The 11,670-nt window shown below is 37.0% G+C and overlaps 1 protein-coding gene across 4 annotated transcripts in view; it reads left to right on the forward strand.

Moving 5' to 3' along the window:
* The window catches only part of LOC139131332 (serine/threonine-protein phosphatase with EF-hands 2-like), an 84,619-nt gene extending 75,785 nt beyond the window's left edge, over positions 1 to 8,834 (forward strand). For all 4 annotated transcript variants that reach the window (XM_070697344.1, XM_070697346.1, XM_070697347.1 and 1 more), the window contains 3 exons: positions 267 to 373; positions 5,385 to 5,627; positions 5,925 to 8,834. In XM_070697344.1, coding sequence (XP_070553445.1) covers positions 267 to 373; positions 5,385 to 5,627; positions 5,925 to 6,175 — 601 coding nt within the window. In that variant the 3' untranslated portion in view covers positions 6,176 to 8,834. The remainder of the gene's footprint in view (positions 1 to 266; positions 374 to 5,384; positions 5,628 to 5,924) is intronic.
* The last annotated feature ends 2,836 nt before the right edge of the window (positions 8,835 to 11,670 follow it).

Below are 11,670 nucleotides of genomic sequence, written 5' to 3' on the forward strand. Positions count from 1 at the left end.
TTGACTATTTTATCATTACTTTCAGCTGTTTGTTATATCTTTGCTACTCTCCATGGGCCAAGGCACACTTGGGGTCAATGTCATCACTCTGAGCCAGTCCTGTGTATGTCAGTCTGTCTGTATATGTATGTCCATGTTTCATACAATTGTTGACTTGTTTTGATAAATATATGGAGCGGAACAGTGATGTTGTCACTTTTTTTTCTTGAAGTGTACAAAGTTGCAAAGGGTACGTTTGATTTCATTGTGTGTCATTTTGATTGCAGTTTGAGCATTGTGGAGGAGTCTGCCCTAAGAGATCTGAGATACAAAGTAATCGCTAACAAGACGACACTCATGGCAGAGTTCAAAAAGTGCGACACTAATAATACAGGTTGGTGTCCTTTCTGACTGATTAATTAATTAATTCATTCCTCCATTCGTGATTTGTGTGCACTTCATGTTTTCGCAAAATGTCATCTATTCACTGTTGTCTTTCTATGAGAAAAATTGGACTTCTACACAAACAGGGGTGGAAGAGTTTAGATGACATAAAATGTGCAATTATTGATATTCCATAAAATCTACAGATCACATTAAGTATATGTTTCCACTCATAAATCATAGACCTTTAAAGTCTATGCATAAATTCATCATAAAGTAGATATATGGTAATGTTTATGCTTTTGTAAAACATGATCCCATCTACTGTATGTACATAATATTCGAGCTATGTGAGAGGTCTGAAATCGGCAGTCTGCGCCCCCAAACTGCGCTAGCGCATTTCAATTTGCGCTATCAATCTGCGCTCCCATTCTGCGCTATCGATCTGCGCCCCTGTTTTGCGCTCTCTATTTCTCCAAACCATATGTGCTGTGAAAACGACCCAACTAGCACAAGAACGTACTACGTCGATCATGATTTTACTATTTCCATCATTTGATTTTTTGATATGACATTGGATCGAGATATGGTGCTGCAGGCCGTTTAGGGAGCTGCATTTAGGACCCTGGTAGCGAGTCCTGTATCATCGATGGCTGCCAGACCTACGTGGAGATAGAGTTGACCTTTCAAAATTCTGCCTTCCCGACATACACCTACGTACTTTTTTGACTTTCCAAACATGTAAACTACATGTATGAGTGTGATAGAAACGACACATGTGCAACCACTTAACTTAACCAAGTATCCGCGGTTTGAAACAGTCCCGACATTTACGTCCCTCGGACTGGCACTGTCGCTCTACAAACCCTCGCCGGCTCATTCATTGACTCGGATGTGATACATTGTGAATGAAAATTCAATTTTATGAAATATAAATATTGTAGAATCAGTAGACAGTCCCCTGTAAATCAAATAGGTGTGTACATACAGGTTCAGTAAGGTTGTACTTTCACTCGGCCGCTAGTTGACAGGTTCACAATCGATGTGATTGTGAGTGCACTGAACAGCTAGGACGTATGTGTTGTCATGCTGAACTGTGGCCCACGGTTAGTGGTTTTCAATGTTAAAACTCGTTGAAGTGCAAATATGTGCATAAAACTAGCCGTTAAAGGATAGACCGGTCGATAAAAATACGAAAACTTTCCATGCAATATGCATTATTCACACCGACACGGCTTCATCAACTGTCCCCGTACTAAAGGAAGATGACACGCGTATTTTATTCAACATATTCGGTCACCTATTCGGTAATGACGTAGCGCACGATCTCCTTCAAATGTTTTACTAGCCAAGCCTTTTTAATGAGCTTACTGTTCTGACTGAGAATTTAAAATAAGTTCGAACTAAATTTAACTTATTCCAACTTAAAGTCGACCGTACATCGGTAGATCCTGCACGTAACGCTTGGCTGACGGATATTGATCGGAGCGCAAGGGAGGGGCGGGGGTGGCCCTATATACCGGAAGGAAGGAAGTAAACCAGTTCAAGTGACCTGAAAATGTACTTCCAGATGATTACAAGACGCTTGCGACGCTTGATCTCGACCAACATGCCACGATTTTCGTTGCTCGATAATCCGGTCCTACAATCTCTCCAAAACAAAACGAAAACTGCCAGGACTTTCTTTGGGGAAAGTGTTGGGTCACATCGTACCGGGAAATTCCTGAAATATTACTAAAATGGCAAACTATCAGCTAACACATATAATTAAAGTTTGAAAAAATAATATGAGTCAATCTCTCCCGTTGTAGGAAAGGGCGACAGGTTGCAGCGCGGTGCAAAAGCTATTAATTATAAGAAAATACAACAAACATTTTATGTTGTCAAGAGTTAGATGTGTTCGTTTCATCTTGAGGTAGGAAAAATACAACCGATGTCGGCGCTGACATGAACTTGACAGTCATTTTTCACAAAGAACATGCATAAATTGCCGCGCGAGACAGGAAGTAGACAACGTGAGTCAAGAACAAGTGAATGTCCAACGCGATCGCGCGACGACAGCACACAGGTCTCGATCGGATAGCCTTTTTAGTTTCGACATCTTCATCTTGACTGTGAACTCTGGTAACCAGATTGTAACTGTTGAGACAACAGTATACAGTTAATCTACTAGTTAAACATTCGAAAATTGGATTTAAACTAGGTTTAGCAAAGATGTGGTTGCGGTTTTAAATTGCCGTCTCCGGTATAGAAATAAATACATGCACCACGGTGTTTGGGTCAAGTAGGGGTAACTTTATTACTACTTGTCAAAAGTCTATATTCCACAGAGTGCCGTGACCACCCCCAAAAATGCTAGCAATTATTAGGGTGGCCACTGGCACTACAATTATGTATTAAATGTTTCTAATAACTATATTGCTGAAAACGTCACGGTTATCTTCCATTCCGACGTCTTCTTGACGTCTTGCCAAAACTTTGAAAACGGTTGTTCACTCGAATTTAGGCTATCGCCGGGCAGATCGTCCATGTAGCCGACACGAACACAAAGTGTCTGTCAGCGGCCACAAAAACTATTAAAAATAGTAAAGAATGAGCTACAAAATCACTATCAGCTTCGCTGGGAACATATTCGATCGCTTGTTACACAACTGTTACCAGATTTCAGGTAACACTGTTTACCACACGATGGATCTTTATTTAATACAGTAACCTATAGAGATAGCTGATTGATATCGTATATAAGACAGGTGCCTCTACTGCGGTAAAACTAATAGTTTATCCCTATTGTAAATCCGTCCCCCGTGAGTTGAAATGTCCGACTTCTGCATGGTCACCGCGCCGTGCACCGTGCCGTGCAGTGTAGCGATAATGATATGATTGCAATTTCGTTTGAAGTTCGTTTACATGTATGTTAACACAAATAAGGTGAAAAATATCATGTTTGCCAGTATCTTGTTACTACGGGACGAGATTGTGCTGCTCTTGTACTGCATGAACTTTGATCGAAGTGCGTTGGCCGTCTTTTGATTTTGAATGTCGAAAATTGCATATGTTACCTCTCCTAAAGCCTTGTGAACTGCGATTTGTTTGCATTTTTTCACGATTTTACTTTCTAACAAAAATAAGTTCATGTAAAATGTACTGATAGATGCGTAGGGAAGTTTTATTACTCACAAAATTTGTACTGTGTGTACAAGTTTGAACAATTATTATAAATAATGAACGGTTGCTGCTCTCATAAAATTGCCGCTGCTTGGACGTGCATCTATGTGTCATAACCTTCCAAGAAACAAACATGATGTAATTTACTGATATGAGTAACACTGATTCCCTTGTAGTTGATTTCCTTGATGTTCTGGTTGTAAGCTTTACTCTCTCCCTTACATGGCTAGTTTTTGAAAATGTCGGGAAATCAAAGACGATGTAAAACTGCTCAATTCACTTGCTCATTCCGACATAAACAACAGTGTACTAGTTTATCAACATATCATGTAGTGAGTAGAATTCAAAGAATATCCAAATGTCGAAACATTAAAATGAACACAATATGAGAAGATTCCTTTCACAAAAAGATCAACTTCAAGTGATACTTTTGAAGATTTGAAACCGAGTACGTATACCCTACTTCACACCTCGTCAGTCTTACGTCATCGACAAGTCACCCACTGCGTCGGCAGGCTTGACGTCATGGACGTAGACTTGTCAATCATCACGGAAGTCGCGAACATGTATGATCTGTCGGGTTCAAACGTTTCTGTGAACATGAACAGAAATTCTCAGTATCGACAAAGAAATCGTTCAAAAAGAAGTTGAAAATCGTGATGCTAACGTAAACATAATTTTGTATCCACTTGTGCCATTCCATGTTGCAGGGTTGCGTCGCCAGCCCTGCCACTCACTCTGCTGTGCATTGTTGGACTCGGGGAAATAGTCGCCGTCGACTAACAGCAACGTCTAACCATGGGGATACTAACATAATTTTAGTCAGAACTTGACTTTGAGCTTTAAACTACTTGATCACTTCCCGAACTCCTTATACGAGAAAGAAAATCATCTAATTTTTACTACTTCACATATCTTTTGTGTCGGATCCACTGTCCACAGCATGTATACTATTCGTGATTGTACCGGAAATATATTCGATCTTACATTACTCATAACCATCGTCCTGACAATCCTGACATACGTCAAAGTTTTTAAAAATACATTACGAAAATACTGAAAAGTTTTCTAATACTATGAAAAATAATGTTGCAAAGTGTGGCAATGGCATGATGGTGGGGGCAACCGACAGCTATAAAGTTACAAGTAAATACAAATATATTTCGACACTGATATGTCCTACGATCTGGCTGGCAGCTTTATCAATCTGTGGCAAAGTGCCACGGATTTATATCGCGTTAGTTTCGTAAATGTCGCAGCTAACAAAACTAAACTTACAACATTCCATAGATAGCGCAGAATGTGGGCGCAGATCGATAGCGCAGAATGGGAGCGCAGTTTGATAGCGCAAATTGAAATGCGCTAGCGCAGTTTAGGGGCGCAGACTGCCGATTTCAGACCTCTCAATACCTGAATATTCTAAGCAACCTTGAATTTGAATTCCAATACTCAATTTCCGAAATAACATATTTTGGTTTGTAATGAGAGTTACTTGAGGATGAGTTTTTATCAATGGCCAATATTCATTAGACTAAAATTATGGTACTGTCTATGTAAGTTCAAAACGGACATGTAAGAAGTTCCTCATCCGTGCGTTGTAGGTTGAGAGATTGATACAGATATCCTTCAATGTATCAGACAATGCTTGAAAAAAATCAACATTTCATCGATGATTTCTCTGTCATATCCAATTACATGCAACAGCTAGATTGAGTCAGTGTTGTAATTTGCAATTTAAAGTTTGTGGATTGTTCTCATTGTAACTGAAAACAAAAAAAATTGGATCAGCACCAGAATGGATAATTTTGAAATAGCTCAACACTAGAGGGCAGCATTTATAAATCTCTCGTCAACAGGCCTCATCCCTGTCGGTGACTGGGCCCAGTGTATGGCATCGGTCTTGGAGCTCTCGATACCGTGGAGGACCTTCAAAGACAAGCTTGTGCAGGTCAACGAGGATGGACTGGTCAAGTATGAAACTTGTGTGGATCTGGACGTTGTACACAACATAAACTCAGGACCTAGTATCACAGAGACCTTGTACAGGCACAAGAGCAACTTGGAAACCATATTCAGGGTTATAGACAAAGATAACTCAGGTTGGTGCACAAACTACCACACTGTCACATCTTAACATTACTCAGATATTGTAAATGTTTTAATAATGTGTCTTTCATTTTCATAGTTGTGCAAATGACTGCACAGTGAAAAGTTTACTTTTATATTGCAAATATAAAGCGATGGTACAGTACACCGATACACACACACACACACACACACACACACACACCAGGGTATACATGTTTATCTGGTTGTGTATGGTTTCATATTGACACATTAATTTATTAGAATATATATATATTTTTATCTGAAATCATGACTTTTGTTATTCACAGGTCAAATATCAATGGAAGAATTTGAAGAGGCCTGTAAAATTCTGGGACAACATATCAACAGTCAAATCTCAGAGGAACAGATCCGGGACACGGCCCGAAGCATTGATATAAACAAGGATGGATACATTGACTTTAATGAATTCTTGGAAGCGTTCCGTCTGGTGGATCCACACTCTGGCAAAACTATGGACACCAATCCTTTAAATGCCAACGGGAAGGCAAAGTCCAAGGAAAATGTGAATATGGTTTAGGGAATCTGATCGCTCGGAGCGTTGAGCAGATAGAGACTGCCATGCTGTGTTACTGAGTGTAAATACATCCACCAACTCCTTCCTCTGCGAAAATGTTGAAGAGAAGAAGATACCATTGTCTATAGAGAGGAGATGATATACTCGGTTCATCTTTACAGATCAATTTGAAATTTAAATTTTACCCATCGATCAACTTGACTTTTGAAAAAAAGGATTCTGATCTCGTATACAGGGTTATTTATATTGGATATTTGTGGAATATGATATTATTATATGGATGCCTGTCGGACTTGATATTTTGATGTTTTTTAAAACCTCATTTGTTTACTGCAAAAAGTTGTAAATAGCTTGGTGGTTCTGAAAATCAGAGGCTGACTCAAGGGACAATATTAGCTGTAAATTTTGATAATATATTCATTAATTTTGTTCTATGAAACAAATATATTTCCTTGTTCTTCTCCCCAAAGTATGATGAAATACTAGGTATTAGCTTTGCCAACGGAGTTTTTTGTATTGAATATGCAATGTTGTTTTGGACAAATGAATTTATTCTATGTAAAAGATTTGAATATAATTTTCAACATTAAAGGTAGTACGCGCCTTGAAAGTGAAAGACAAAAACTTTTGTGCAAACTTTCCTCAAAACTTTCAACCTTATTCTTACAAAATCAAGAATGCAAATCAGGGGTCACCTTGCAAAGTTAGGACCTAGAGAAACAATCTGGCATTTACCAGTATTTTAAATTTAAAATGGCCGTCATCCGTATGTTAACTATACGGGGAAAATAAAATCTTTGATTTTCAAAAAACTAAGAGCTTTAAAATGAGCCCCCACACAGGTGATAGATCAGAAAAGAGTTGAAAAAATTTGAAAGTCCCAACACCACTCCTCAAGGCGTATTCTGCCTCAACATTGGACAATACTCACATATTTGCTGTCTTGACAAGTTGACCACTGACCACTTAGTATTTCATCATGGTTTGAGGATTGGAAAAAGAAACTGTATTTTAGAGACGGAACAGAAATATTTGAAAATAAATAAAAAGAGTTACATAGCTATTTTCCCCTTTCATATTCAGTTTGAGAATACATCATTTTAGCACAAAATCTCTAAAGTTCATGGATAGGCAATTTGTACAAGTTTTTTTTTAGTTTGTGATGTACATGATTCATGGTGTGCATGATTCATGGTGTACATGATTCATGGTGTACATGATTCATGGTGTACATGATTCATGGTGTGCATGATTCATGGTGTGCTCAAGAGACTGATATTTCCATGGAAGTTATGATTTTACTATTTTCAGTTGGCATGGTCAACTTGAAAGACGACACCAAAGTGCATGGAAGTTGTACTGAAATTAAGAATTAATTTAGAAGACAATGGAACATTCCTGGAAGAGATTGCTTCCAGTGAAAACATCTATATTTCCAATTATCTTGCAGACTTGGATGTTTTTTCAGACTTGTTGTGCCCAGATTTTCAGGATAATCACAACAAATTTGTCATTTTTATATGATGTCCTTCATTTAATCTATTTAAGTAGACAATATACTTAAATTGTTTTGTATGCTTTGTCCATTATTATTTTTCCTTGTGCTGTATACCGCCGTCCTATATTTGAGTTTATTTGTATACGGACTATTTTGTTGAAACAAATGAAGAAATTACCATAAGAATGGCATAATTTTTGGGTAACAAAATCATATATGTATCATAACATTTGGCTTTTTTTGTAAAAAAAAATATTTATTCTTTGATATTACCATTTCTTTCTTTCTGGGTAAAGAAGACTGTGATTTTCAAATCTGTGAATGTACAAGTTTTTATGAAAAGTCGATATTTTTCCCCCCAGACTTTGTAGCAGATTGTCAAAATATCTACGGGATTTAAATGTTGCATTGTTGGACATGGAGGACAATTTGTAGGTTAATACGATTGTTTCCAGTGCACCTTGGGTATTGGTTTTGTAGGTCTCAGAGCAGCAGTGTCGACAGTACAACTGTTTCCATGAAAGCCTGTCGATATCAGGATCCATCATGCAGTGCAGTGTGTACAGAGTGAACTCTTGAACACAGCTCCCACTCTGGAGTTTTCATATGAAAATAATTTCTAGCAAAACTATCAATATGTGAAGAAATTTATAGAAATTTATAGACCCCTACAAGTTCCTCATGCTTGGCTTGAGCAGACAGAGTCTATTTATAATCCTGGATTTCAACCACGTAAATGTGAAAAAGAAGTGGATCGTTCAGTTAAAGAATGACAAATGTCTACATAAGAATCTGATTACACTTGCAAATGTCCAAATATTTTCTCAGTGGGAGACAATCTGAATATTCTATGTGGCTAGATGAATAGATGAGTTGCTCCGTCTACCTTGTTCGGGGCTTTGTGATTAATTTTAAACTGTAACATTTACACCAGAATATGCCACCTTGTTTTCTTTGGCATTTTGTATATGACTGATTTTTACACATGTTAACTGTATATTTTGTTAATAAGATGTATATGTTTGTATGTAACATATTTCAATAACTTATTGAGCATTGGCTGTTGTCAGGCTGATGTTGGTACCTATAGCTTGTGTTTGTTTTTTTTATTAATTTGTTGTCTGTTTCCAGGGAAACCGCCAGCAGCTAGCAGTGTGCAAAAGTGCATCTAAGTTGCATTTTGGTCAGCAAAAATTAGCTTTCATGGTGATATCATTGCATATTAATTAGGTGATTTGCATACACCAAATGGTGGCTTCAATCATGGGGTTGCTAGTGCCTTTGCTTCAATGTTTGCATGAATTCACAGCTATACAAAAATTAGTTGATTGAAATCAATATGTAATTATTCATAAAACAAATGAACAGTTTGTTGCATATTCATCTTATTGTCCTTGCAAAACAGGTATATTGATAAACATTTGCGGGTAGTTTAAAAATGAATGAGGAACCCAAAACAGCATACTGCCCTCAACATGAAAACAATTATCTGTACTGGAATTAAATATACCGATTGTAAACAGTGCAAGCAAAGAGTATGGTCATGCATGATAATTGTTACCTACAATCAGAACTGCATTACTGTTGATAGACGTGTATTGTATAAAATGTTGTTTTGGTACACATTAGGGATTGCTCCTAGACTGGTGCCATGGTATGTCTTGCTATGTGAATCATACACACAGTACTTGGAAAGAATTCACTTTGGATGTCATCAGGTGGTCTTCAATCTGTAGGTCATTTACACGGAACAAGGACAGGTTCTACACAAATACAGCGCCCAACCTGTTGCTCCAGTTGGTTCAGAAATATCTTTTCCTGCATACTGTATTTTCTGACCAGTTAAAGGTTACCTTGTACCTTCCTGCATGCACTTCCACAGAAATGTCAATTCATAGCTTTGGTGTTTAACTCTTGGATACACGGTTACTCTTCTCTACAGTGCTTGATATAATATCTATCTATATGCATGTGGCTGGCACAGACTTTGGATTTCAATTTTAGGTGACAGAAATAGGTGCATGTTGTACACACATGAATCAGATCGGACATTCAGATTCCATTCCAGTGTTGAAAGCTGTTCAACTGCAGGAGATATGACTGTATATCTGGTATTGAGGACTTGTTACACACAATGTTGCATGACTTCATCAAATTACTATCTTCAACTGTGTTATCGGTAATCAAGTTTTGATAAGATTTTGACTGTATATATTGTTTATATATATATACCCAAACAAGTGTGTTTGTAAATTTGTGTTGTTTTTATCATTCAATTTATATGACATTTATGGGCAGCTATATCGGCAAGTTTTTTTATGTTGAGGAAACGTGCGTCTCTACTTCATGGAAAGTGACCTTCATGCTTCTCTGTATTGTTGATTTTTTCTGCATGCTTTTGCTGTGAATGTTTTGGGGTAAAATTTCTTTTGAGGGATTCGGGGAGTACATGACAGCCGTAAGTAAAATTTTCCTAGGAGCAAGCTAAGAAAATATCAAGCTTTGCATGATTGCAAGTTTTGTGCCAAAATTGTGTGCAATTTGCAAAAACATTTTTGTTCTGTTTTCTTTACTCCAGTTATTTTGGGAAGTGCCTCTTTATTTCCATTTTGAGTAATTGTATTTTTCTTTTTGATCTCCTGTAATCAGTTTTTTGTTTTTATGCAAAACATTTACTGGTTGTTTTGTAGTCACAAGATTACGTGTTCAGCATAGGAGAGTGTGTGAAGTGCAGCATTAAAGCCCCATAGTTTACAAATTTTGCATTTCTTTTACAAAAAACATACCTTCTGATCTCTTTAGTTGTTGAAATCTAAGTTGTGCGTTCGTTTGCCTACATGAAAATGTTCAGTGGTTGCGCTTTGGTTAGCATTTTTACATGAAAAATTTGCATTTGATTTCAGACTATCTTGTCAACAAAAATGCAACAAGGTACTGTTTATATGGTACTGTTTACGGGGCTTTAATCGCAAGGTGAGGTTTTGTGTAGTTCGCCACTGACTGATGTATTTCGAACTAACAATTCAGACAAAATGTATACATAACATTTTTGTTGCAAGGCCACTCCTAAAATTGAGTATCGTTGATTATCTTTCTTGATAGCAGTGATTACAGTTGGAATTAATTTTTGTGCCATCCACAAAATGCATGGGCTTATTTTGATGTAATGTTTATTTGCAGATTTATAAATCAGTGATGTTTTCCAAAATTAGTTTTCTGTAAAGAGTTTACAACCAAGCCCCTACCCAAAGATTGTGTAAATGCTGGAGAATTTGCAGTGCATTCCCATGTAACTTGCAATCTTTGTAAAAACCTTGCCTTTTGGTTATTAGGTGTCATGTGACTACAAAGTGACAATTGTAAACACATCATGCAGCTGAATTTTTCAATGACAGCTGATGAATGTAACATCCCAGCCAAAAAAAATTAAAAGTGTTGTACATAATATTTGTATTGTTATCATTTATATATTCAATATCACATCTTTGGAAAGATGTACATGGGCGGAAAAATGCTAAACAATCTTGAATTATCAATCACAAAAGCCATGTGTACCATTAACCTATGATAAAAGTGGCGGAGAAAAGTGATTTTTACTGTGTGAAATGTATATTGTGACTTCTGCTGATTCATATGACAAATCTTCTCAAGATGTTGATCTATTGAAGATATTCTCTTTTCTGTACACCTCTAAAAAAATACAACTGCACTTTCTACACATATGTACAGTTCATTTTTTTGCTAAGACTTTATATAGTCAAGAGAAATTTTGTACAGCTGTAATGTTTATCAAATAAACAGAACTGGAAAAACAGAGAGTCAGTGTTTGGTTTGAGTGTTTATTAACTTTTTCTTATGACATACGGATGTCTGTTCAAAAACTATTGATTGAGTAGTTTGCTGAACATAGAGAAAGGTGCAGTGGGATGTGAGTAGAATAAATCATTGCTACAGCCAGAATCAAATGATTTTTTGAAAATGATTCAGACGGTAACTGTAC

This window comes from Ptychodera flava, chromosome 4, assembly GCF_041260155.1.
Source record: "Ptychodera flava strain L36383 chromosome 4, AS_Pfla_20210202, whole genome shotgun sequence".
NCBI classification, from domain to species: domain Eukaryota; kingdom Metazoa; phylum Hemichordata; class Enteropneusta; family Ptychoderidae; genus Ptychodera; species Ptychodera flava.